At 51.5% G+C, this 27,291-nt stretch overlaps 2 protein-coding genes across 6 annotated transcripts in view; one reads left to right on the top strand and one right to left on the bottom strand.

The window, feature by feature from the left end:
• Poln (DNA polymerase nu) overlaps positions 1 to 14,641 on the top strand; it is a 146,714-nt gene extending 132,073 nt beyond the window's left edge. For all 5 annotated transcript variants that reach the window (XM_031341031.1, XM_031341034.1, XM_031341032.1 and 2 more), the window contains 5 exons: positions 7,288 to 7,398; positions 8,084 to 8,162; positions 12,142 to 12,209; positions 12,934 to 12,995; positions 14,310 to 14,641. In XM_031341031.1, the coding sequence (XP_031196891.1) occupies positions 7,288 to 7,398; positions 8,084 to 8,162; positions 12,142 to 12,209; positions 12,934 to 12,995; positions 14,310 to 14,390 (401 nt within the window). In that variant the 3' untranslated portion in view covers positions 14,391 to 14,641. The remainder of the gene's footprint in view (positions 1 to 7,287; positions 7,399 to 8,083; positions 8,163 to 12,141; positions 12,210 to 12,933; positions 12,996 to 14,309) is intronic.
• Positions 14,642 to 15,833: 1,192 nt separating this feature from the next.
• Nat8l (N-acetyltransferase 8 like) lies at positions 15,834 to 25,708 on the bottom strand. Its single transcript, XM_031341552.1, has 3 exons — positions 24,463 to 25,708; positions 23,139 to 23,303; positions 15,834 to 20,939 (listed from the first exon to the last, which is right to left on the bottom strand). Exons 1-3 carry the CDS (start codon positions 24,827 to 24,829, stop codon positions 20,572 to 20,574), a joined length of 900 nt encoding a protein of 299 aa, XP_031197412.1. The 5' UTR covers positions 24,830 to 25,708; the 3' UTR covers positions 15,834 to 20,571.
• Between the last annotated feature and the right edge of the window lie 1,583 nt (positions 25,709 to 27,291).

Raw genomic sequence — 27,291 nt, 5'->3', positions numbered from 1 at the left:
TCTCCTGAGTGGAAATTCTAGGTTTAATATGGAAACTTGCACAGTTTTTTTTTTAAAGAAAAAAAGGTGTCAGAACTTTGTTTGTATGGTTGGCTGAAGCATTTGTCAAAAGATGGCTACTGAAAAGAAGTTGGGGATGCTTGCTGTTCTTTCGCTTAGTGTGGGTGAAGGGATTTTATGGTTCAGGAAAATTGCAGTGCTAGATGGGTAGGTATATTGTGTAAAACCTAATCTTGACCAATGGACAGGCCCAGAAGACATGCCCTTCATTAGTCCTATAAGACACAAAATGGTGAGAGGGGCACCAGCACAATTGAAGAGCTTTGCTATTGCCCTTTGTCTTGTGACAAGTCTTAGGGTTGGAGATGCTGCTGTCAGTTGGATGAGTTAAATGAAATGGGTTTAATTAGACCCTGAGGTAGCAGGGGCCAGGTAGCAACACTGAATCTCCAAAAGTGAGATGATCATGGTTACTGTAATGGGCAGCACAGACGAAGTAATGTCTATAATGGCCTGACCCATAATGGTCAGCACAAGCAAAGTAAATTTTATGGTGTCATAACTCGTGTAGATCTTTGGTACTGGTTAATCACTCATAATGTTTCCAGTCATGAAATAGAAAAGAAGCCTACTGGATTTTTGTTTGATCTGTATAAGTGGAAAAATTCTGAAACAAATGAAACAGAGGTTTCATTGGACTGTGGCAAAAGGCAATTTCTGTCCATGAATCAATTTGCACACTTGAGTTAGTTGGTAGATCCAGAACCCCTTGAATGAAGGAATGGCAAATTTCCCCTGAGGAAGGACCCTGATAAAATACTTAAAAGCTTTACTAGCCGGGCGGTGGTGGCGCACGCCTTTAATCCCAGCACTTGGGAGGCAGAGGCAGGTGGATTTCTGAGTTCGAGGCCAGCCTGGTTTTCAGAGTGAGTTCCAGGACAGCCAGAGCTACACAGAGAAACCCTGTCTTGAAAAACGAAAAAAAAAAAAAGAAAAAAAAAAAGAAAAAAGCTTTACTGTTAGCATATCCCCAGTTCTTCTTCCAGAGGAACCTATGGCCTTTTACAGGGGTAGCTGTACACTGGAAGAAAGGAAATAATCAGAATTTCCAGGTCTATTAGTCTGAACTAATGCTGATTCCAGGAGAGCCCAAGAAACACTGTGACCATCCAGTTAAAATGGGAGCTCATGGAGGTCAGGTGATGAATAGAGTTTGGGCTGAAGTTCAACTCAGGTCCAGTGGGTCCAGTGGGTTCCCAAACTCAACCTGTGGTTATTTCCCCAGTCCCAGAATGTATAATTGGGATAGATATAAGTTGGCAGAATTCTCACATTGGTTCCTTGATCTATGGAGTATAGGCTATTATAGTTGGGAAGGCTAAATGGAAGCCTTTAGAGTTGCCTCTGCCAAGGGAAACAGCAAATCAAAACCAGCATCACACCCTTGGAGGAACTATAGAAATTATTGCCATCATCAAGGACTTGAAAGATGCAAGCATGGTGGTTTCCTCCACATCTCTCTTTAATTCACCTATCTGGTCCATGCAGAAGACAGATGTCATAGGGTATGACAGTTGACTATCAAAAACTAAATCACATAATGACTCAAATTACAACTACAGTACCAAATCTGGTATCCTTACTTGTAACTTTAATTTTTTCAATGTCTACTTTTAATGATGGCCCTTAAACACTTTAACCTCCCTTGTAGCCCACCACCCACCAGAGGTAGTGGAAAAGAAAGGATACGGGGGAAGTGAACTTGTTTAGAAAGGTTCACTGGAACAATTTCTGTCTGCATTGTCTAGAAATCGGCAGTTCAGTTCGCAGGTCAGCAGCAGCAGCTTGATCCACTCACAGACATTTCACAGATACACCAGCAGTCCAGTTCAGTAGAGTTGTGATAACAAACCTAGCAGAGTCAGCCAGGCCTCAGCCTCAGCTCCAGTCAACAGGGGATACCTGGAGGGATGCCAGAAGTTCTCCACTGTTCCTCACTCAGGGAAGCCAAAACCCGCAAAGATAGGAAACCCACAAGCACTGCACAGCTAGCTCTATAAGCAAGCCTAGCTCAGTCTCTGTCACTTTCCATGGAGTCCTATTTATACCCTCCAAACATCATGTGTCCTCCACAGGTCTTGCCTCAGCATGTGCACATGCGTCTGTCTCAACTAATGTCACTCTGCCAATCAGCCCAAGCCCACTGAAGTAGCAAAAAAACTGAAGCACAACACCAGAACTTTTTTGGTGCATTTCTGTCTATGAAGTCTGACAAATGCAGCTCAACTATGCAATATAAGGCAGACCAATATATGTGTGTTGTTATCAAAGAATCCTTCATCATGTGTCCTTTCACATGCTTGCTGTGGCAGAACATCCTTTCTCCTGTGTCTGCTTCAGCTAAACATTCCTTCATGAGTCTGCCTTAGTCTTTTACCTGTGTCCACTTCAGGAAAACACTCCTTCATGTGTATGCCTCAGCAAAACACCATCCAACACTACTGACTCTCCAAAAAACCCTTAAGTTTCCACTTCACTTACTTGAGCAAATTAACACATCTGGTAAATGGTTTGTAGCTATTGATCTAGCAAATGCTTTTTTTCTCTGTACCTATCCATAAGAACCACAAGAAGCAATTTGCTTTCAGTTGGCAAGGCCAACAATAAACCTTTACAGTTTTACATCAATAATATACTAACTCTCCAGCCCTGTGTCATAACCTAGTTAGAAGGGATCTTGATCATCTGTCTTTTCCACTAAAAATCACATTGATACACTATGTTGGCAACATTATTTTGATTAGATCAAGTGAGCAGGAAGTAGCAACCGCTTTGAACTCATTGGTAACACATATGCATATCAAAAGATGGGAAATCCAACCAAAAATTCACTACCTTAGTGAAATTCATAGGAGGCCAGTGATGTGGGCTGTGCAGAGCTATTCCTTCTATGGTGAAGGAAAACCTATTGCACCTGGGTCCTCCCACCACTAGGAAAGAAGCACAATGTTTAGTGGGCCTATTGGATTCTAGAGACAGCACATTCCTCACTTGGATGTGTTACTCTGCACTATGTACCATGTGACTCAGAAAGTTGCTAGCTTTATATGGGGACTGGAACAGGAGAAGGCTATCTAACAGGTCCAGGCTGCTGTGCAGGCTGCACTGTCACTTGGACCATATGATTCAGCTGACCCAAAGACACTTAAGGTTTCAGTGGCAGATAGGGATGCTCTTTGGAGCCCTTGACTGGCCTACATAGGTGAATCACAGAAGAGAGCTTCGGGATTTTGGAGCAAGGCTCTACCATCATCTACAGACAACTGTTCTACCTTTGAAAGCTGTTGGCCTGTTTTGGGGCCTTAGTGGAAACTGAAATGTTTGACAAGGAGCTATCAAGTTACCATGTGACCCAAGCTGCACCTTATGAGCTGGGTGTTATCCACCATGGTTATGTTGTCTGGAAATCAGCAGTTCAGTTCACAGGTCAGCAGCAGCAGCTTGATCTGAACTGATCCACCATGTCATAAAATAGGATTTGCATAGCAGTGATATATTAACAAATAGAAATGGTATATGTATGATCAGGCCTTGAAGGTACAATCACGTTACATTAATAAGTTGCCCAAATGTCTATGGTTTCCAGTCCCATTCCAACATCAACTGCTGCCAAGTATTTACCAGTAGCTTCATGAGGTGTTCTCTATGATTGGTTGATGGAGGAAGAGAAAACTATGGCCTGGTTTATTGTTGATTTTGTATATTATACAGGCATCATCCAAACACAGACACCTGAAGCATTATAGTCCTTTCCTAAAACAACCCTGAGAGACACCAGAAGAGAGAAATCTTCATAGTATGCAGAACTTTTAAGCAGTACACATGATCGTACATTTTGTTTGGAAGGAGAAATGGCCAGATATGCATTTGCCTCATGGACTATAGCCAATGAACTGGCTGGATGGTGAGGGATTTAGAAAGAATATGATTGGAAGATTGGTAAGAAAGGCATCTGAGGAAGAAGTATGTGGATAGATCTCTCCAAATAGATGAAGAATGTGAAGATACTTGTGCCCCATATAAATGCTCACCAAAAGGTGGCTTCAGTTTAGGAGGAGTTCAGTTATCAAATACATACAATGTCTCATTACATGTACGGTCAACCTCTTTCCCCAGCCATTCTTGTCATTGTCCATTGGGCCCATGAATAAAGTGGCCATGGTGAGAGATGAAATTATGCATGGCCTCAACAACATGGACTTCCACTCACCAAGCTGCTGTTGGCTACAGCTGCTTCCAACAACAGACACCAATATTGAACCCCAGATATGGCATCATTCACCATTTTGAGCAGGCAGAGACCTGGTGGCAGATTGACTACATTGGACCACTTCCTTTGTAGAAAGGACAATGCTACTGGGCAGTGGTAGGACATGCCTTTAATCCCAGAACTTGGGAGGCAGAGCAGGCTGATTTCTGAGTTCAAGGCCAGCTTGGTCTACACAGTGAGTTCCAGGACAACAAGGGCTACACAGAGAAACCCTACCTCGGGAAAAAAAGAAAAGAAAAGAAAGAAAGGACAATGGTTTGTTCTTACTGGATGCTTTTTTTTTTTTTTTAAAGATTTTATTTATTATATGTAAGTATGCTGTAGTTGTCTTCAGACCCCCAGAAGAGGGCATCAAATCTCATTACAGATGGTTGTGAGCCACCATGTGGTTGCTGGGATTTGAACTCAGGACCTTCAGAAAAGCAATCAGTGCTCTTAACCTCTGAGCCATCTCCCCAGCCCCCTTATTGGATACTTATTCTTGTCATTGATTTGCTTTTCTTGTATGTAATGCCTCTATTGTAAAACCACTATCCATGGACTTAGAGAAAGGCCTTATCCACCATCATGGTATTCCACATAGTATTGCTTCTGACCAAGAAACTCACTTCACAGCCACAGAAGGGCAACAGTGAGCCCACAATCATGGACTCCATTTGTCTTATCATGTTCCCCACCATCCTGAAGCAGCTGACCTGAAAGGAAGATGGAATGGCCTTTTGAAGACAGTTACAACACCAGCTAGCATGGCAGTATCATGGAAGGCTGGCAGGGTTCTTCAGAAGGCAGTCTATGCTTTGAATTGGCATCTTCCATAGCCAAGATCCATGGTCAAGGAATCAAGGGATGGAAAGGGAGTAGTTCTACTCACTATAGCCCGGAATGACGCAACAGGAAAATTTTTTCTTGTTCCCTCAACCTTAAGTTCTGTTGTCCCAGATGTTTTGGTTCCTGAGTGGGGAGTGCTCCTGCCAGGAGACACAGCAAACATTCCACTGAACTGGAAGCTCAGACTTCACCCTGACCACTTTGTGTCTCTAATGCTCTTAAGACAACATGCTAAGAAAGGAATAACAGTGTTAAGAGGGGTGGTTGATCCAGATTACCATGAGAACATTGGATTACTTCTACACAATGGAGGTAAGAAAGATTATGTCTGGAATGCAGGAGATCCTTTAGGGCGTCTCTGTTACTCAGGTCCTGTGGTTATAGTCAGTGGGAAATGACAATAACCTAATCCACTTGCCAGAATGAAGCTATGAGTAACTCCTTCTAGAAAAGAGCCAAGACCTGCTGAAGTTCTTGCCCGAGGGTAGAGGAAATACAGAATGGGCAGCAGAGGGAAGTCATTATAAAAACCACATGGCTAGTTACAGAAATGAGGATTATAATAAACATGTTTCTGCTGAATTTTGTTAAATATGCATTTTTACAGATATTTGTGTTTTCTTTCCTCAATTTCTTCATATGATGTAGTATCAAGAGAATATCAGTGGTTGTCATATTTAAGTTTGATATGGTAAAAGAATAGCCCTCAAGGGACATTGCCACCTATTCTAAATTTAGACTGCATTTATGGTTGTGCAAGGGATGGTTATATCATGTTATATCATGTTAGGTGTAATTATGACCCATTAAATGTAGAATGCATTTGTAATTGTATGTTGGATAGTTATGTTTAGGCATGATAATGACCTGATTATTTTTTATTTGGAAATGGATTAATCATGATATAAGGAGATATGATTATGTGTCAAGTTGACAATGAGTAGATTTGTGATGACTACTCATGGTTGTCAATTTGACTACATCTAGGATTAACTAAAACCTAAAAGTGGAGGGTATGCCTATGAGGTATTTTTTGCTTAGTTTGAAGTAGTAAGATCCACATTTAATCCAAATCTTTGAAATATGAAGATACACATACCTTTAATTCAGATCATTTGAGCTGGGACCTCTAATCTAGGCCAAACTTCTCAGGAAACTTATATAAAAACATGGGAAAAGGAAGGTTTTGCACTTTGCCTGCTTCCCCTGGCCTTGCTGGCAAGTCCATTCCTCTACTAGCATTAGAACCTACCTCTTTGGGGTTCTAGTATCTACTGAGATTCCAGGTGAGACATCCAGTCTCATGGACTGAGCAACTACTCATTCCTGGACTTTCTGTTCACAGTCAGCCATTAGCTGGAATGCAGCATATATGTCATTCTAATAAATCTCCTCTCTATATAAAGAGGGATTCACTCTATAAGTTCTGTTACACTAGAGAACCCCAACTAATACCCCAACATAGTGGGATTTTATGTGGTTATTTATTTATTTATTTATTATTTATTTATTCTTGTTTTGTGTGTACAAGTTTTTTGCTTATATATATGTCTATGAACCACAAGCATACAGTATCCTCAGAGGCCAGAAAAGGATGTCAAATCCCCAGGGACTAGAGTTACAGATGGTAGCTGTGATGTGAATGCCAGGAAGTAAACCCAGGTCCTCTGGAAGAATAAGTGCTCCTAACTACTAAGCCCTCTCTTCCCTACCCTTTATGCATTTCCTAAGTACCCCAAGCCATGTAAGCTTTGGGAGCCAGAAGACCTCAATCTACCTCCTGTGAAGACATACTCACTACTCCTTGCTCTATATTACAGCCGCCATACACTCTTGAATGGCTCCTATGCCCAAGCCCTACATATGGCTTTGGACTTCCATAGAATAAAAAACCTGCCCTTCCTTATTCTGTGTAAGATTTTAGTGAAGCCAAAGGAGAAAAGAATAGAAGCTTGACATCTGGCCAACAGAGGCTATCCCACTGTGGTTCTTACTCTCCCACAGAAGCCATCTGCCCTGAGAATACTCAGGACAGCCTTGTGAGCGGTGGAAGGAGAATGAGGAGGCACAGCACTCTCGGTGCTATGCCACTTGCTCCTGTCTCTTATCTTCTTCTTCCTCTACCCTAGGCTATGTGACATCCATCTTGGGTAGAAGGAGGCCTCTCCCGAGGATCCGTGCACAGAACCAGCAGCTTCGGGCACAAGCAGAGCGACAGGCAGTAAACTTTGTGGTACAAGGTACCAGAGCCCCTAGCCTGCCACTGCTTGTGGCTCCTTCCCTGCAGGTCCAGGTCCCCTGCTCCTCAGGTATTTGGAAGTTTGGTGTGGAAGTCATGCTCTGAAAACTGTCCTGTATGGGCCTCATAAGCCTCACCAGTCTTGTCTGGCAGTAAGTGTCAGCACAGCTGATAATGAGGTAGCAGAGCCATGTTTATGTTTAAGATATTTTTGGAAGGATCTGGTGAGGCATACCTGTAATACTAGCACTAGGATTACAAGCCAAAGCAGAACTGCCAAAAAATTAAAGCTATCATGAGCTACATAGCTAGACCTGTATGAGAAAAAAAATGAAATATAGAGATGGCTGCCCATGACACATGGAGGCCATTCTGTTTCCCTCTTAAAGCAGAAATCAGAGTTCTTCACCAACAATAGAGCCAGTCCTAGAAATGGGTTACTTGACATGGGTTAGGACCTCTCTATGGTACCCTGAGAATCTGGTCAGGTTTCCTCAATAAGGCATCCAAACTGTGTTCCCCAGCACTGAGAAGCAAGCAGCTGTTGCATTGAAGATGCATGGTTTGCTTCCACTGCAAAAACTCCTCCATTGTTAGCCAGTGTCCACAGGAAATGTCTCTAGAACAGCTCAGACACTGTGTGCCACATACCCCAGGCACTAAAACAGAACCCTTTATGTTCACAGGCTCAGCTGCAGACCTCTGTAAGCTAGCCATGATTCACATCTCTGCTGCAGTAGCCGCATCCCCGACCCTGACAGCCAGGTCAGTGAAGTAGTCATTTTCTCTGGGCCCAGCCTTGAACTCCTGCCAGTGAGGTTTGTCGGGTGCTAAAAGGGCATTGTTCCTTCTACCCACCACACTATCTACCCTCCGTCTTACCCTAAGAACCCCCAAGCTTCTCCTATAGTCTTTGCACACTAGGGTGCCCATATCACTGCCTAAGTGGGTCAGCACCTCTGCTCCTGGGAGGAAAACTCCAGCAGGGAGAAGATAGCTTCCCTAGGTCCTAAAATGTGAAATGGGTCTCATGGGCCCCTGTGTAGCAGCCATAAGAGGGCTTTGGGGACATGGGAACCTACTTGCTATGGGCATTCCTCACCAAGCTTACAGTTTTCTCTTGGCTTGAAATATAATTCATACTCAAGGCATTAATTTTCCCTCATCAGCAGTCTCTCATCTTTCTTTCAAAACTTTATTTCTTCAAACATTTCTCCTGTCCTTTTTGGCCTTGTACCTGTGTTCTTGGATGATGTTCACACCTCTGCACAGGAGTGTGCACTGTGGATTTGTGCCATACATAGCCAAGGTCAGGAGGCTCAGCTCCAAGCCCTGTTGTCCACTGCCTTTTGCAGCCCTGTTCCAGGTACATTTTTACTAAAAAGAAATGGGTTGGGAAGCTGCAAGCTTCCCTTGGGAAGAGTTTCAGAGGCAGATAGGTAGAGACACTACAGTGGAGCCCTGCCTCTGGGGCTGGCTGGGATGCAAAGTCTGAGCCCACCTAGTTTCTCTTGTGTCCTCCCTGTCTTCTGCCTAGTAGTCTTAATGATTTCCTCCCAATTCCCTGCAGTTTCTGAAGTCAGTGCATCTGCTCACTCTCACTTTTCTGGAGATAACCTCTAGCTTCACTTGGGCTATGCAGGTTGTATTCTGAAATTTCCTAAATTCAGAAAGCATCTTCTGCCAGTTCTTGCCTGAAGTGAATGGACCTAGGAACAGTCTTTGTCAGCCCATCCCAGCAGCTGCTGAAGGCACACAGAACTCTGCATCTACCACATGCAAGGCTAGGAAGTTGCCTCTCTGTTGCTCTTTTTGGAACTGTTGAAAGGTGTTGGCATATTAAGGCTTAAGGTCTCCTTGGTGGCAATGTAAGCACAGAGAATCTGACTGAGGGATACAGAGAAGAGGAAATGAGGGAATAAGCAGCATGCACCTTGTTCAAATCCAGGCAGAGCCAAGCTAGGGCTGGGTGTCTTCCCAGGGCTGCAATCTCCGACCACCACATAAATGCACTTCTAGGAGGGAACCACAAAGAATTAGCATGGCTAGAGTGTGCTGTAGGAGGGAGCTTCCTGGCAGGCTCTTGGCAAATGGATGAAATTAGGCCCTTCTGAAAAGTTCTGTCTAAGGCACCAGGGTCTGTCTGCCTGTGTCAGGTCAGCCAGATACAAATACAGTGTCCTCCATAGAGCAGATGTAAGCTATGGAGGCATGCCCTCCTTCTGGGAGCCTGGGTGGTCTAAGCCTGCATTCTACTTCTCCCGCTTGTCCCTGTGCCCCAGCTTCCAGTGAGAAGTGTGATGTCTCTGTGTCTGTGATGGTGATGTGTGAGTGACTAACAGTCACACTTATTAGGTCCTGCCACACTGGCAGCTCAGATTGCATGGTGTGATTTCAGGAAGTGTGAAGGCACTTCTGCTAAATCTGGAAAGGGTTGCAAGTACCTCTTCTGAAGTTTCTGCCCATTTGATTTTTTTTTTTTTAATTTTTTTGGTTTTTTGAGACAGGGTTTCTCTGTGTAGCCCTGGCTATCCTGGAACTCACTCTGTAGAGCAGGCTGGCCTTGAACTCAGAAATCCGCTCACCTCTGCCTCCCAAGTGCTGGGATTAAAGGCATGAGCCACCACTGCCCAGAGTTTCTGCCCATTTGAAAATAAGCCCCTTGGGAGCCAAGGCCTGCCAGATACTTTGATGTTAATTTCAGGAAACACATCAGTGCTACAGCTTAGTCTCTGTCGTGTCCTGCCACAGTCGGACTGCTGGAAGGGCAGTGTCGGGGCCCTAGCCAGAGACAGTACATAAGACACAAACACACCTCTTTGTGAATGTCTCTGAGGAATCGTGAATGTACACTTTACTATTCCATAGTCTGGCCCCAGCATGATATGTCCATTGCCTGTATAATCTTTAGGGTGTTCATTTGTTGACCTCTAGTAACAATACCTGGGCTCAAAAGGTATACGGTTATCCTGCCTGAGAAGTCCAAGGCACAGAGATTGCTGACTACTTTAGAAGCTCAGGCCCTTTCCCTTTGGTGTCATGATAGATGTAGCTGCGCTGATGATCAAGGTACCTTCCAGGCAAGAGATGGCTAGTGATGGTCAAAGCAACCCTTTACACGACTTCCTGGCAGTTGGAAAACAGATGACTTCTGGGTTACCCCATCATAGAGGAGATGCTATGTATGCTGGGAATGTAGCCCCTTCTCTTTCCCAGTCAATAGCAGAAGGGTGACAGAGAAGACATTGGCAGTTCAGCGTAGAACTCTACTGTCAAGTACCATCATGGCTACCCTACTCAGACATTTAAAGGCTGCTTCTTCCTTCCAGCCAGGCTCCACCATCAGATCCCAATATCACTGCTGGCATAAGGGGATTGCCACAACTTCCCTGTGAAGCCCCAGCCTCTAGCTGCCACAGGGAATCCCAGGGAAAACAGCAGTGGGGATATAGGGCATGTGATTGTTGCCTTCAGAGTCCCATCCAGGAAACAAAGCAAGGTTCATAGAGGACAGAGCACATGGGATCCTTCTATGCCCTCGACCCTTCTTTGAGGGCTATAGGTCCTGGTGACCATCCCTACCACATGTACTACACACCCCAGCCCTGAGTGTGCAGAACCAGGGATGCACCATACACCCCTATGTACCCACAAAGGTGCTAGCAACCAGGTCTGGGGAGCACACAGCCATAGGATTCTGAAATGTCATCTCCCTGAGAAGCTTGTCATACCCTTCTGGGAGCCTGTAGGTTTGAGCAAGCTAGCACATGTGCTAACATAGGTCTGTGGGCTGAGTGCTCAGATATCCCCAGCATTCCATCTCTCATCCTGTGCAAGTCTGTACTTGTTCTTCCAACATGCTTACTCAACAAAGCACTGCTTCCTAGATTCCTACTGATGCCAGAAGGGGCTAAAGAAGCCATTCAACTGTGCAGAAAGTGGAATCTGAGCAGACCACAAAGCCAAGCTCAACTAGAGCTGTGGTTTGGTGCCCCAGAATACATGTTCAATACTGTATGGGCCATCCAAAATACCCCATATCCAATGTGATTTTATACCTTAAAATTTTTAAATTTTTCAAGTTCTGTTGAATATTTTATGACTTTAAAAGAAAATTAAAAAAATATATATATAGCCCCATCACTTCCTCTAAGCTGAGGTGCTCGTCCCCACTACATTCTAGATTTAGCTTCTCTCCTCATGGCCTGAGTGACTCTCCTAACCCACCTCAGCACTGCTGTCCCCACTGTGTGCATCATCACACCCCAGCCAGTGGAAATTGGGGAACATGGCAGGCGGTGGTGGCACATGCCTTTAATCTCAGTCCTTGGGAGGCAGAGACAGATGACAGTTTGAGACCAGCATGATCTGCAGAGTTAAGTTCCAGGACCGCCACAGCTATGCAGAGTAGAGAACTATGGAACATGAAGAGGTCCCATGTGTTTCCTGCTTTCCTGGGGAGTTCTTTCTCTGCTCTGCCAGTCTTCCATGAGCATAAAATGCCCAGCCTGGTCAGGACTGGACAGCTCTCCAGAAATCATGTCTTCCTCTCTCCTGGGCCCTCCTGCCCACATCCTGGAGCCCACAACCCCAGACCATAGTGCCAGGATGGCTATACCTATTCCACACAGAGCCACACTATCTTATAAACCAAATGCCAAACATCCTATAAGGAACTTTGAAGGATAACCTTAGGTCCTGTGTGAAGGTATCCACACTCCCAAGTGACTTCTTTCCTCTCCAGGTTAGTTGCCCAAATTCATGATGAGCTGCTGTTTGAAGTAGAAGATACTCAGATCCCTGAGTTTGCAGGTGCGTCCAGGAGAGTATAATGGGTGGTGGTGTCCAGCAGTTAGGAAATGTGTTATCTCCTTGAAGCTTCTCCTCTCTATATCCCAAGGCTTCTCCCAGCTGGCAGCTAACTTGGTGACCATAGTAGGAGAAGATATATGTCTAGTGCTCTAGAACAGCCATGAAGCTTCTGTGCGCAGGCATCTATGGCACAAACTCCCAAGGCAGATGGTACTTCAGGGCCACAAAGCTACCTTCAGAGGCATGACAAGAACATTAGACCTGCACCAGAAGCATCTAAGATAATGGCCTTCCATGTCCAGACTATTTTGACTAGGAAGAATAACCTGGTGCCTCCTCCTAGATCTACCATCCCAGCCAGAACTGCTGGTGTGGTCACAGCACCTACCCACCTCAGTTGGCCTGCCACTGCTGTGAAGAGCTGGGGTGGAAGGGTGGGGCCAGTTCATTCAGTACAGTAACCAGAAGAGTGGGCTGAGGGTCCTTTAAGCTACATCCTGAGCCATGGATGTGGACACTGGGAGTTGAACAAGCTTTGAGGTTACATGAGAGGATCAAGGGTTTGAGTGACTTGCAAACCCAAGAAACAAACAGGTAACTCACTTGAATCAAGCAGCATTGAGCCTGAAGGTTTCTCAGTCCTCAACTCCAGGGGGCCTGGAAGCCAGAAGGGTAGCCAGACCTTGACACAAACAGCCTGTAAGCAGCTGTTTTCCTGTTCTAGCTCTTGTCAGAAGGATCATGGAGTCCTTGCAACAGGTACAGACCCTGGAACTGCAGCTGCAGGTAGGGAGAAGCATCTGCCCAGCATCACTGCTATATCCCTTACACCTTGTGTCAACTCAGGATGGGCAAGAGGGCCCCACACCCCAGAGGTCATGAGGGAAAGGAAGAAGGCAAATTCCAGTCCTGTGCACCAGGGCTATTGCCCTCCAAGCCTACACTTGCCCCTGCCCGCTGAGGAGCCTTTCCCTACTGGATGGCCACCACCACGGATATCTGCTGTTGTTCCTACCAGCCTCTGATTAAACCCCTTCCCTGAGACTCAACATCACTGAAGGTGTGAGCACTGGGCCCTACCTACTCCAAGGACACCCCAGGACAGGTCTAAACACAAGCCTACTCTGTACCTAGCTAAACACTGCTTGGAGGTAGTTCTGGGTTTTTGCCAAGAAGAGACCTTTGGGTGTTTCAGCATAGGCTCACCAGAGCAGTGTGGACAGGTGGGCAGTGAGTACAGGTGAGAGCCTCAAAGCCTGTAGAGCCACCCAGATGGTACCAGAAACACATCTTTCATTTAGTAAAGAATCTAGCCCAGTGGGCCCTCAGAACTGAGCGGAGCCACAGCAGCTGGCTGACCACTTCTCAGACAGCCTTGGCTCTGCTCACAGGCTCTGAGGCCTTCCAGGAAAAGGCTCTGCCTGCTCACTTTTCCCTTTATTGAAAGACACCCTGTGGCACACCAGGGCATGACACACCTCTAGACAGGTGGCCGAGTGGCAGAGTCGAGGAACAACATATGTATTTTACTCAGTTGGTGGCAGGACTCCTCCCTGAGATAGTCTACAAAACCCACAATGCCTGTGGTGAACCAAGAAGTAGGTACTGAGGGAGGAGCTTGAAGCTAAGGAAACTAAATTTAGCTGCTATCAGGGGGCGCTCGTGAGGCAGATGGCTGTGGGAAACAGCTGAGGGCCAGTCCCTTTCTTCTGACAAGGTGGCTTTGTCTAGTGTCTTGGGAAAAGGCCCACCTCTAGTAGGGGTCTTCTGCCACTTAGCATAATACAACCTTGACAGGGTGAGCACATGTTGCACTAAGACAGTCCTACCCTAAGGCACTATGCCTGGGAGCCCTGTAGGCCTACACACTGGCTGAGGCCTGGTAGATAGGGAGGTCCACCATGGTACATGCATGTGATGTGAGCTTACAACAAGGAAAATGGGAGTTTACACGTGTGTGTCCATATGTATCCTGGGATGTGTGGCTGCTCTCTCTGTAGACGTGTGTGTCCCTGAGCACTGCTTCCTCATCAACCCGTATGAGGCCTGGGAGGTAGCTGGGTTTCTCCTTGGAGCTCATTTCTGGTTGTCACCCCACAGGTGCCCCTAAAGGTGAACTTGAGTGTTGGCCGCTCATGGGGACACCTGGCCCCACTGCAGGAGACCCTGGGCTCAGCCTGATCCATCTCCCAGCAACAGTCCAGCTCCAGTCAGGTCCCTGTTCCCAACCCCCATAAAGGACATTTTTTTTTCATCCTAAGTTTGTCTGTTTCCCTGGGCAACAGTGGAATGAGAGAGTTTGTTTCCATCAATCCATCCTATAACCTTTCCCCATGTTACAAACTTGAAACTCTGTGAGGGCTGAACTGATACAGACCACGTTAAGCCTTTGTGAGACAACTGGAGCACCTGAAGTAAATGCCTAATGAGAAGCTGTCTTCATCCTTGCATGAGTGGGCTCTTCCTATGGGTACACACACATATACAACACACAGTCTGCTCAGCAAGAGGCTGGACTGGGAACTGCCTCAACACAGTTTGGCCCTTGTTGAGTGTCTACCCAGGCCGTTCTCTGTGCCAAACATAATCCAGTATGGACCATCCAGTAAGGAAGCTGGCATCTGGCACTGGGGAGAACACCACAAGGTTTAAGATAAAAGGCCAGCACCATGGCAGGTGGGCTTCTGGTTATCTTTCAAAGATGGGCCCAGGCAAAGATCACCAAGTCCCTCTGCCTCTGGGAAGGGCAGCCCTTGACCATGCCATGGTTACATTCCTCCAGAGGAAACTCCTGGAAAGCTATCCAGGGGCTGAGCTGAGTGTCTGAGTTTTGGAAACCCTCCCCGCGCCCCCCCCCCCAGCCTCCAAGGGTCTCCCTACTGGCGAGGGTGGCTGGTAACTGCACAGGGGCCTGCCAGGACATGTGTCTTCATTCACCAAGATGCCTGATGCCTGTGAAGATCCAAATCTCATGCCACTCCTAAGATGCATGTTGGTAGACAGGCAGACAAGCAGCAGGGGCACGGCCTGTGGTGGGGCCACCCTGCAGGAAGCTGACAGCACCATCAGGGGCCAGAAGAGCCCTCGGGAGAATGAAGCTCTTCATGGGTCCAACCCCCATAAGCCCACGGGTGTTGGCCTTGTAAATATCTATCAGAAGCAGGCCAGAACAGTGGGGCTTGGTGGCCTGGAGACTGGACCAAAGGTGTCTTCAGCTGTGCCCGAAGTTTAATTGCCCAAGAACTATAGCATAGAGGTAGAGTAAAACCTGGTTGCTGCTGGGCCTCAGGCAATCTCACTCCTCCACCCTCACCACCACTCCACCCCCACTACCTCTCCACCCTACAGCCAAGTTGTCCTAGTCTGGGTGCTGCCTCTATTATCTACCATGCTTAGGAAATGTGAAGGGCTATAGCCCCTAACCATCCTCGGCCAGAGAGAAGTCCAAGCCCCTCTTCCCTAGTGGGAGAGAGAGCATCATAGGAGGTTGAGCTCCATAGGGATACCAAGGCCCTAACCCTGATCCAGTGTCCAGCTCAGCCAAACACAAGCAGAAAAGGCCCATAGAGTGGGAAAGCCAGCATATCCACCCCAGGAGGTGCCTCAAAAAAGCACAGAGCCTGGTTCCTTCAATTCTGGTTTTATTGAAAAACAGCAGCATTGGGGGCCGTGCAGGCAGGGGTACACACCCACTTGGGCCCCCAGCCTGTCTTCTTGGGAACTCGGCTCGTCACCTGGCCCTAGGGGCTATTTTGGCACATCCTGGGGTCTCAGGACACCCCCACCCCCATCATGGGCTCACAGTACAAATTCAGGAACAAACCACAACAGTGAGACCTACCACTGTGTCATACCCTCTGCACCCTAGCCAAACCCAGTCCATGTCCTGTCCAAGGGACCTCCCACTCCTCTACCCTACCCTCAGCTGAAGGGGAGCTGGACAGAGGTGAGGGCCAGCAGAGGCTCAGCTGGCCTCATGGGGTTGTGCTACATTCACATGGAGCTGAGCAGGTCAGGGAAGGGAATGGGCATAGTGAGAGACAACCACAAGACCCTGCTTCTTACCACAAAGTGCCTCCCAGATCAGAGACTGTCCCCACAGGTTCCCTCCCACTGCTACACATGTGCACAAACAAGCATACACATGCACACATCCATATACATATGGAGGTGCCCACACATACGCACACATGCTCACACACATGGAACCCATGAATGGGATTTCTTGGGCACATATAGTCATATGAGCACATGCTCACAAATGACATGTGCTTGTGTGTGTGCGTGCGTGTGCACCTAGGTCAACTCTCTCAGGCTCCCCCTTGGGCCTGACAAGAAGATGGCTCCCCGGGTGCTGGACAGTTCCTACACACGCACAGATGCTCACACATGCAAACATACTCTCAGATGCACATACACCGATGGGCATGCACATTTATGTAGGTAAACCCCTTCTTTAAAATGGCTAATTATTGCTGTTTTAAAAAAAATACATCCAACAGTGGTAAGTCAAGGCTCATCTTCCACCCGGCTCCAGGCAAGTTCCGCCCCCATCATGGACCCCCACCCCCTTGCTGGAAGCACAGTGACGGCAGCACCAAAGAGCAGCACAGCTCAGAGTCTGCCCCACACCCAGCATAGTGGAGCCAAGAGGGCAGTAACAACGGGGACCAGCAGCACTGCTACCATGGGCAGGGGGACAACCACCTCAGGTCAACTCTCTCAGGCTGCCCCTTGGGCCTGACAAGAAGGTGGCCTTGTGGGAGCTGCACAGCTCCTACCCAGCTAGGGAGTCACATCCAGCCCCCAAGATGCCTGGGACACCAGCAAGACCCAAACACTTTTGTCCCCAGGCCTCTAGCCACAGGCACAGCCCTGGAAGCCAGCTCCAGGAAGCTGTGACCATGGGACTACCTAGGGCTGCCAAAGGCAAGTAAGAATGGGCAGCATGTTTTCCAGCAACAAATGATGGTCCTAGGGTCCTAGGGTCTAGTGAGTCCCAGGCACCAGGCCAAAGCCCAAGCTCACTTTAAGTGTGTCTCTGACTCTGTCCTCTGACCTATCCCCTTATCTCAGGAAGGGTACCCGTGCAAGATGGGAACTGTCCAAGCCCCTGAGACTAACCTGTTCTCCACTGGGCCTCCTAGCCAGAGCCAGCCATCTACCACCTCAGCCAGGTTAGCGCATCCCTTAGCTGCTGCCCAGCCCTAGGACAGTGCTAGGGTGAAGGGTAAGCACAGGGGTGAGATCAGGATGTGGAAGAGGCTGCCATGGCCACCAGGGCATGGCCTCGATACACTGCCCCACCCTTCAGGGGACAGATCTTAGAACATGCGGGCCAGCCTCTTGGCCATACAGCAGAGACACATGCCTGGGCAGTGAGAGCTGCCAGGGGACAGTCAAACAATGGTATACCACATCTATGCTGTAGGGTCATCCAACACTGACATTCTGCAACATTCCATCATCTCTTTCCCCCTCCATACTCTAAAGCTTCCAAGCAAACAATAGAACTCCTGGAAGCCACAGATCCTGAGCACAAAGTCAGACCCTAGGCTGGCCTTCCCTGGGACTTCTCAGGCCCAGAGTACAGCTGTTGGCCACCTCAGGTGCTTGGAGGTCCAAGGGAAGGAGAGATGGCCAGCAAACTCAGAGGAGGGACACCAAGCACATGGCCACCAAGTGGAGCTGGGAGGAGGGTCTCCACAGAGGTAGAAGAAACATCAGAATCTCAACAAACGGAAAATTCACATCAGTGCACATGTGCAGAGCACTTCTAGCTCTGGGTGGAATGGTGGAGTGGACACTGTCAGGCCCAGCCATCAGCACACTCAGCTTCCTCCAGCCCAGGGAAACTGCTACGTCTCCAGGGCCACAGGCCCTGCCAAGCTACACACTGCCTGGTGAGGCTCCATCCTGATGCACCTGGAACCCACCCCACCATCCATTCCTGCAATCTCTACCAAGTCTTGGCAGTAACAGAAGGCAACAAGTACTCGAGAGCCCAGCAAGCTTCCCCTTACCCATGGGCTGTTCAGCAGGAAGAGATCCCCTTGAACAGACAGGTGCCAAGAGGCTGGAAGGACCACACCTCTCCCCAGGCTCCTAGGCTGGAGGAATCTACTATGAGCTCATCCCAGGTCATTATCAAGGCGACATGGGTGGCTACAGGATCCCCAAGCTCTGCCCTGGCCCAAGTGATCCTAGTGCCCTGCCATACCTTCCAACCCCAAAGGCACAGGATCAGAGAAGCCTTGGCAGCTGGTGGTGTCCAGCAAACCTGACTCCCACTTAGGCCCACCCAGGCCTCAGACCCACCAGCAGTCTCTGACCCCGCAGGTCTCAGACACCAGCAGTCTCTATACCCCCACAACAACTAAGACTAGCCCCGAGCCGAGACCAATCCAAACAGAAAAGAGAAAAAAGGCACAACTGTTTGTTTTCCATTTTGCTAAAACACTTTACGTCTGTCTGTATAATCCAGATTAACAAAATCTGAGAGCTGCAAGAAAATAGGGTGCCAATTTCTGTACAGTCTACAAAACTCCCATCCCCAAGCAGGGACCGGGCACCACCAGGGAGGAATGTACAGGGGAGAGCGGGGTCTGTACAGTGTTCTGCAAATGCCTCAATTGCTAACAGGACAAAAGGCCCTCAGGAAGCTGGGCTTGTTCCACCAACTGATTAACTCTAAAGAGCCTTTCTAATAATGTGGCCTTGGTGCTAGGGGCCCAGCTCTATGGTCTACCTAGCCTGCCACTCTTCACCTCAAGCCCCACACAGAGGAGTGTGGATGGGCCTTTATGCACCCCCTGCACTAAAGCTAAGTCCAGGTTTCAGCTGGCCACATGAACACTGCCAGCTACTGCCTCTCCCTGTCCTAGGTCATATCCACCCCCATCTAGGCTGGATCCTAAGTGGGACTCAAAAAGGAGAGGCCAGGAGCACAGCTGGCCTAGCAGAGTAGTCTGTAGTGGGATGGCTGGACCCACCCCAACCACCAGCTCCTGCCCCCAAGGCAGTGCCCAGCCCTTCCTATGAGGCTTTAGGACCCTCCAGTCCCCTCAATCCTGCGTACAAGGACTCAAGAGGCAACCGAAGCCTCACAGACTGTGTTGTGAGGGCACTTTAGGGGTGTTTACACTAAGTTAGAGTCTCCTTCCATACTTCCAACTGAAATCTTCCAACTACCCTGCCACCCACCCCCACCAAATGGGGCCAGAGACCGTGCGGATGCTAGCACCACACAGATGTGTGTCTGGAGGCTCAAACTACCATTTTGTCCCAGTAATTAAAGTCATGCAGAGTGCTATTCTGTCTACGTAACTTATTAGAGAATGGGTTGTTTCAGGCTGGGAGAAGCTGTGGCAGGCATTGCCAACAACAGCCTGGGCTAGTTACATTCACAGGGCAGACCCCACAAACAGCATGAGGCCATGGGACCCCAGGCAGCTGGGAGGCAGCCACCTGATCTAACAGGTGTGGGGGGAGGCGTGCCCCTACCCCCATGAAATCCCCACCATGCTGTGCAGTGGATTGCTACAGGAACCAAACCCGGGTGACCAGCCAAGTCAGCCAGAGCAAGGAGGCATGGGGACCAAAAAGGGAAAGAGGTAAGATGATTCTGAAGCAAAGCAGGAGTGGACAGAGCTAGGTTAGGCCAGGCCAGGCCAAGCCAGGCCCCACCAGAGAGCAGACAGGGTCAGGCAGGTAGGCCCTCCAGAGGCCAGCTCAGGACAGGACAAGGGAGCTCACCAGCTCAGGCCTGAGGTCCAGGCTGGGCACGGTAGCGGGGCAGGGGGCTGTGGCATGCGGCATGCTGCAGCCAGGCCATGTCCTTAACATGCACAGGGCAAAGCAGGGCCTGGGGCCAGCTCGGCCTCCCACGGGGCAGTGGCTGGCCAGCCCAGCAGACCACTCTTCCAGAGGCCAATAGCTGAGCCTTAGCCTGGCTGGGGGCCAGGGTTCTGCTCCTTGGGGAAGGGGGGGTTGTTGTAGAGGTTCTGTGCTTGATGGGCAAGGCTAGTCCTTCCCTGATGGAGGCAGGCTGGGCAGCTTTGTGGATAGTTCAGATGGTCCACAATGCTACTCTTCAAGGCATGGTGAGCCACTCTGATGGGCTGGGGAGGCAAGGGCCATAGCTGCAGACAGACAATCCACCCCACCAGAGTGTTGCAGATGAGCACTCTGGACTGAGACTCTGTGGCCCCAGAACCAGCCAGGTGATGAACCAGCAAGATGCTGAAAAAGGAAAACCCAAACAAACGCCAAAGTGAGCATTGGAAAGCAGGGCCGCACTAGGCAGTGAGCAGGAGGGCAGAGGTGGACGGGGGCAGACAGGGTGGTGGGCAGGTGGTGGTGGTCACTCCTCGCGCAGCTGCAGGCGGTAGCGGTGGTAGCGGACCTGGAAGAAGAGGCGCTCGGCCAGCGAGAGGGTCATGCCAGGCAGCACGTAGTGATCACTTGCGCCCATGTGTCTGAAGCCCAGTGACTCATAGAGCTTGTGGGCGGCCACCTTAACGGCTGTGGTGCCCAGTACCACTGCAGAATAGTTGTGCAGCATAGCAAACTCCAACACCCTCCTGCCCAGAGCCTTGGCGATGCCTTTGCCGCGGAAGCGCGAGTCCACGGACATGCGGAGCAGCTCCACTGTGTTGTCCTCCTCATGGGCCCGTGCGGCCACGATGCCAACAACGTTGCCGTCCAGCACAGCCACCCAGAAACAGGAACCTAGGAAGGACATGACAGTCAGGGACATTTTACACAGACAACTGGAGAGACTTCAGAGCTGCCCATTCCAGCTAGGTGCCAAGTCAGGGTATCACAATGATGCTCAAGCCTCCACTGCCCTGACCTACCTCATGGCTCTTTTGGACACCATGGGAGGCCACAATTTGGGATAACCTGCCTCCTCTAGACCCCCTGAGCAGCAAGAACTCTCCACAAGCCTCAGTCCAGACCAACCTGCCCAGGATTCCATGTCACAAGCAGACACAATCAGCTCCAGCCAAAGTATCTATTGTCCTGGACAAAATAGTAGCTGGAGGTGCCTAGGAGCTGGACAGTCCTTGACAAAGCAGGTTCCTACCCCTAGATCACCTGAAAAACCACAGCCAACCACAGCCAGGGCCACAAGGCAGAGTATGTCTTGCTGACATACTCTGAATCCCAGCCCTTGGCCTGCCATACTCCTCCCCCCAGTATCTTTGCAGGGACAGAACTGAATGAGAACCCAGAAGAATGTTTTATAACCCAGTGAGGGACCACAGACAGCCACACACACCCCAACCCCAGTAACCCAGCCTCTACTGGGCAATGAGCCTGACGCCAGGCCAGCCATCCTCACCTACAGCGAAGTCATCTCACCCTCACCCCTACAAGAAGGGAGAGGGGGAGAACAAGGAGTTTGGATGGGAGGAATGCTGAAGGGCATAGGCCACGGGGAATCCAGTCACCTTCGTGAACTAGGGGTCCACGGTCAAGGGGACACCCAGAGACCGTCCCGAAAGATAAAAGCTAAGGGACTGTAAGAGAAAGAGGGTGTCTGGCCCAGCCAAGAGAGTGACTTGCTGTGGGTGATCTGGCCTCCTTTGGCCTTCCCCATCCCACCTCCAGCCTCCGTCAAAGGACTTCCCCCAAAGACTCTGCACCTTTATTTGCCCCCACCCAGCAGTAGGAAGCACTCCTCCCTGCACTTCTCACCTCTGGGGAAGCCAGGTCCTTCAGTGCGGCCTCAGCTCTACAGCTGAGGGTGCTGCCTGCCCACCCTCCACCATCGTAGCAGAGAAAGCTGCTCTGGTCCCAGATCCTCTAGGACCTCCCCAACCCCATATGCTCATATGCCCTCTTACCAACCGCCCCACACCCACCCACACAACCAGACCAGAGGTCGGGACAGCCTCTAGCACCCAGTTGTCACTCTTCCCAGGTCTTGTTTCCCCAGTTGCATAAGAACTCCCATAATGGAGTTATCAGCCCAGTTAGCTGATGTCCAGTATCGGCTCTTGTGTGTGTGTGTGCGTGGGGAGGGGGTCTTGTAAACCCAGCAGATACCCAAGGGTTAGCAAGAACTGCCACACCTGAAGGCACACGACAGAAACCTCTGACCACACCCATCTACTCAAGCTATCTACCAAAGCCCGCTTCAGTCATTTTTCCACCTTCTCTTTCCAAGCAGAGGCAGGTAGGTCGAGGCCCTGCAGAGGACGGGAAGCTGTATTTGAATGTGAGTTAAGGGCTGAGGAGAACAGCAGGCACCAAGGCCAGCTAAAGGGACATCGGGGTACAAGATGGGACGGCTGGAGAGGAACTGGCAAAAACTATAGCTGGCAAGGCCAGAGAGCCTGCCCTTCCTTGAAATAGAACTGTTCCTGCTAGCCAGTCCCCTGTGCTCAGCCCCTCACATCCCAAAATGTCTCTCTCCTCTGGCTCCCACAACCCAGCCTGCTTCATGGCTTGCCTCGGGGAGAGGCCAGTCTCCAGCTCCTGTAGACCAGCGTCCTAGACCCTCTTTCTACAGGAAGCCTCGGGGCCTGGGATAATACCTTGTGGTTCACTAGTCTGCTCAGGAGGCCAGGTAAGGCCTGGACCCCTGCTCAATCTTCTGCTCCCAGGGGACACCTCCTGTGCCACCCATGAGTCCTCCACCCTGGGCACTCTCGGCTGGCTCGGGATCCAGCCAGGACTTCACTGCCCAACACACACACAAATGGCAGGTACCAGGAAAAGGTATCCAATAGAAGACACAGTGGAGCAAGGCCACCAAGGGAAGGACTTCTTCCTGGCTCTCCCCTGCTGACAGCCCTCTCTTAGCTAGAGGCCTGGGTCATTCAGAAGGCTCAGCACATCAGGACCCCACAGCTTGGGCCCTCTTGTGCCTGAAGGTGAAGAGGGAGGGAGTAGGCAGAGTTGGAGAATTCCAGAACTCACCAGGTGGCTTCATGTAGTACTGCTCAATGTCGGCCATGTCCGTGTGCAGCGCACACTCCAGGTAGGCCAGAATCACCTTGCGACTGTAGTAGTAGCGCAGGGCCAGGAGCCCGGCCGGCACCAGGCATGTCAGCAGCAGTGAGCGGGTCACAGCAAAACAGAGGGCTGCAGGCAAGGGAGCACAGGTGAGGTGGCAGGTGCAGAGGGGCGCGCGGCCAGGCTGGACATGGGTAGGTCCCACAGCACCCGGAGTCCAAACCACCTTGGCAAATCAGTGTTTAGGGATGCTCCCCACCAGGGACTGTTTTCTCTGTGTAGCAGTCATGGCCGCAGTCCCTCTCTACGCTTCCTCATTTCCAAGCTCTCTGGCGTAAACACCTGCTACCTTCACAACCTGAAACAAAGGTCCACAATACAGCCTAGGCCAGACCAGTGCTGGTCAGCCCTTGGTTCCCCCAGTTTCCAAAGGGGCTCTTGCCTACTCCACCCAGCCTGGTGCTAAGTCAAAAAGCTGGACAGAGACACCAGGGCACTGCCTATCCAAGCAGGTCATCCCGCGCTGGGCTGTGAAGGGACCCATCTAGAGCCCTCTCTGGGCAGCTTCGGAGCTCACTAGGCTAACAGAGTCGGCCGACAAGCACCACACCGTTTCCAACTTCATTTATGCTGTGGAGGAGGAAAAAAACGCACAAGAGCAAAAGTTGCCTCCTTTGAATGACCTTGGGTGAGTCGCCTCAAGCTCCTCATCTGCAGAATGGGATGGCATGGAATGGGAGGGGGTGTGCTTCGAGACAGCAGAGGGTATCCTCCCTGTAGCCCTGGCTCTGGCGAACAGTCTCCCTGGCTCCCCGCGGAGCTGGCTGTCTTCCCGTCATAAATTAGCACTTGAGCCTCAGGCGGCCTCCCCCGCCCGCAGATTATATATAGTTGTCGCGCCGGGCCGCAGCTGCAGCGCTACCTGCCCTGTCACGCCGCCCCCACCCGGGATGCCCCGCGACGGAGAGAACGGGCGCCACGGACTGAGTTGCCAACCCAGTGCATCCCAGTCCGCAGCGCCCTGCACTCAGCCCGCGCTGGTTCCCACGCCCGGCCCAGGCGCCTTGGCCGAAAGCCCAGAGCGCTGAGCCGCTGGTGCAAGCGGGTCTCCTCCCAGCCGGTCCAGCGCACCGACGCGGCACCGGGGCTCCGGGATGGGGACCCAGGAGGAAGGCAGAGAGAGTCGAGCGCGACGGTCCCCGGAGGGGTCCGCTGGACCCGCTGGAGCAGGGCCCGGAGCGGGACTGCCGCAGCCCCGCCGGCCCCCCGCCCCCCGCGGCGCACTGACCCGCCAGCAGGGCGTAGAGCAGCTGGGTGCGCGGGTGCTGCCGCAGGCCGCGAAAAGCCGTGTTGGGGATGCGCTCCAAAATGCCGTCGTAGAAGATGCGGCGCGCCGCCTCCTGCTCGGCTGCGCGGAACTCGCGGATGCACACGCCGCGCCCCTCCGGCGGCCCCGCGCCCCCGGTGCCTCCGTGGGGCTGGGGACCTGCCGCGGGTGGGGGTGCGGCGGCCGGCCCGGGCGCGGCGGGCAGCGGGGGCCACATGGCTCCGGCGGCGGCGAGCAGCGCGTCCTTCTTGGCCCCCGGCAGTGCCTCATGGTCCTCCGTAGCCACGATCTTCGTCTCGCAGACCATGTCGGGAGGCCCACAATGCATGCACCCGGCCGGGCGGCGCAGCGCGGGGACGCGAGCCGGCGGCGGCGGGCAGAGCCCGAGCCCAGGGCAAGGGCGCGGCGCCCTCGGACCCGCGGCGGCGGCGGCAGCGGCGGCAGCGGCTCAGGGGCGCAGGGCGGAGGCGGCGGGCGGCCGGGGCGCGCGCAGGGAGCTGCGCCGCATTTTGGAGAAGTATTTATAATGCAGCGGCGCCGGTGCAGTCGCGGCGCCCGGGGTCCCGCAGGGTCCTAGCGTCCACTGCATTGGCTGCCGAGGGTCACCATGTGATCTCGGGGGTGGGAGCAGACGCCGCCTCCGCGCCCGCCCGATGGCACACTTGGGCTGCGTGGCTGGCGGACCGCGGGAGCGCCGAGGGGCCGAGCGGAGAGCCTGCGAGGAAGTGGTCCTCCGTGAGCCGCGAGTGAACGGCCGCAGGGACAGGGTGCTCAGAGAGGCGCTGCGTGGGGGGCTTGAGGCTTGCCAGGAGGACGGCGAGTGATGGACGCCTCCCACCCCGCCCCTGAGCTCCGGCAAAGCTGCCGCTGCACTCGGGCCGGCGTTCCAGCAGCAATGCGTCCGCTTCTTCCGCAGCCGCTGGCAGTAGTCACGGAAGTGTCTCCATCTCCCACCCCTTTGTCTGTACGCGGCGCCCGGCCGAAGTCCTCGAGAGGGGCCCCCCGTGTTCCCTTGGCAGGCACTCTCCGAGCCCGCGGCCGGGGCCGAACGTACTGAGAGTGAGGAAGCGGCTGAAAGGGGCTATGATGTCCGCGCTGCCTGACGCAGGGCCGAACCCCACCCCACTCCAATCTGACACCCGACCGCTCCCGGCAGCGGACCTGCGGGATTGCAGGACCCCTCCCGGCTCGGCCCTCCGCCTTCCGCGGCCCGCGCATGCGCCCCGTGGCCTTGGTGCAGGTGCAGCGGGGGCTCGCTTCTGAGCCGCGGTCTCACAGTCCCCCGAAACGAGATGTGCAGGCGCAGCAGACTAGGCGCGCATGAACTGGAGAATGCGTAGTGTTATATCCACTTTCCTAGGTCACGGGAATGGTCACCCCCCAAAGCCGAATTCATCCACGTGCTCGCGGAGACTCAGACATCTCCAGGCCGGAGGACCCTCAGTCTGCGTTATGCTGCACCATAGTTGAAACTAACAGAACAGCTAAGGTCACCTAGAGACTGAAGGAGCTGGTCTTGCAAATGGATATGTCTTGCAGAAGGATAAGGAGACTCAAACAGCCAGGGTTGTCAGCGCAAGGGAACTGGGGAGGCGAGGGCTAGGCAAGAGAGGATTGTCCTCACTGTTTTCAAGACCCGGGGTTGGGGCGTGGGGGGGTGTGTCTAGGTCCCAGCGGCGACCTTCTTGCACACTTATGTTAAATCTCTCGATATTTCGAAGGAACGCATTCATAGTACCCGAACAGACTGGGGACTCTGACCAGCCACATTGACCTCTCCTGGTTCCTGAGGTTGGCTGGGTGGTCTGCAGGAACAGTGCCTGCCTGTAAGGGCTGAGGGCAGTCAGGGAGAAGGGCCTCCGGGGAAAGTGAGGCTGAGCATTGAGGACCCATCTGGTGGAGCCAAGTAGATCTGCCTCAGGACCCTAGGTTTGAGGGTCACTGGAGCCTGTAAGCCTTAGAAGCAACAAAGTTCTAGTGCCTATAGGGTATCTCTCCACACCCCTGGTCAGAGTTGCTCCTTCGTTGTCCTGCACCTCCAGGCCTGGGGGCCTTGTAAGTCTCACATCAGCGTGACCAGGATGTTCCCCCTCAGTTCTGCAGAGGTTCCTTTCCCTGCCTAACCATTCCCTTCATTGCCCCAGTCCTCCTATAATTATTTGCCCCCATGGCCATGATGGCGATCTTCGATATAGCCAACACATCAGAACCGACTGAGAGTGTGAAGGGGCCAGGACTGGAGCCAACGAACTTTGAAGGGCTTGGAGACTCGAAGATGTTACAGTAGGAGTTGCGCAGACAACGGGGCAGTCCATGGCCCTGGTTAGCCCTGTTCCTCCTTCCTGTCGTGGGGCGCCCTCTGCCGTTATCCCTTAGGCCATTCCTGGGTGGCATCAAGGTCCTCTTTAATAAAGAAGCAGCCTAGGGCCACTACCTCTCCTGAGCTCCCACGAAGGCTTACACACTCCTCTGCCTGGGTGTCTAGGAAGACTCGGGAGACCCAGCTTGGCTTCCCCACACCCTTCTAGGAGCCTAGAAGTACCTGTCCAGATTTCAGAGACAGAGTAGGGACCGGTGCCCTGGACCCTACGCCTGAACATTCATGGGTAGGGATGCTTCTTTAATACGGCAGCCCTCCACCCACGGTGTGTTCTCTAAGGATGTTGGCTACAGAGGACTTATCCTTGCCAGGCATGGCTGCCCCGGGGTCTGTTGGGGGAAGAAGAACCCCATACTGAAAATGTAAAGAAAAGGAGTGGGTACTGGAAATGTCCACAGTCCAGGCAGTAC

Source organism: Mastomys coucha, unplaced genomic scaffold, assembly GCF_008632895.1.
Source record: "Mastomys coucha isolate ucsf_1 unplaced genomic scaffold, UCSF_Mcou_1 pScaffold22, whole genome shotgun sequence".
NCBI classification, from domain to species: Eukaryota; Metazoa; Chordata; class Mammalia; order Rodentia; family Muridae; genus Mastomys; species Mastomys coucha.
Note: the sequence above shows the minus strand (reverse complement) of the source record. Positions and strands in the feature narration are given on the sequence as shown.

Coding starts and splice junctions, on each gene's coding strand:
- Nat8l (XM_031341552.1), bottom strand. CDS start 24,829: ATGCATTGTGGGCCTCCCGACATGGTCTGCGAGACGAAGATCGTGGCT. Junction 23,304..24,462: donor GCTCTACGCCCTGCTGGCGG/GTCAGTGCGCCG, acceptor CCTTGCCTGCAG/CCCTCTGTTTTGCTGTGACC. Junction 20,940..23,138: donor GTACTACATGAAGCCACCTG/GTGAGTTCTGGA, acceptor TGTCCTTCCTAG/GTTCCTGTTTCTGGGTGGCT.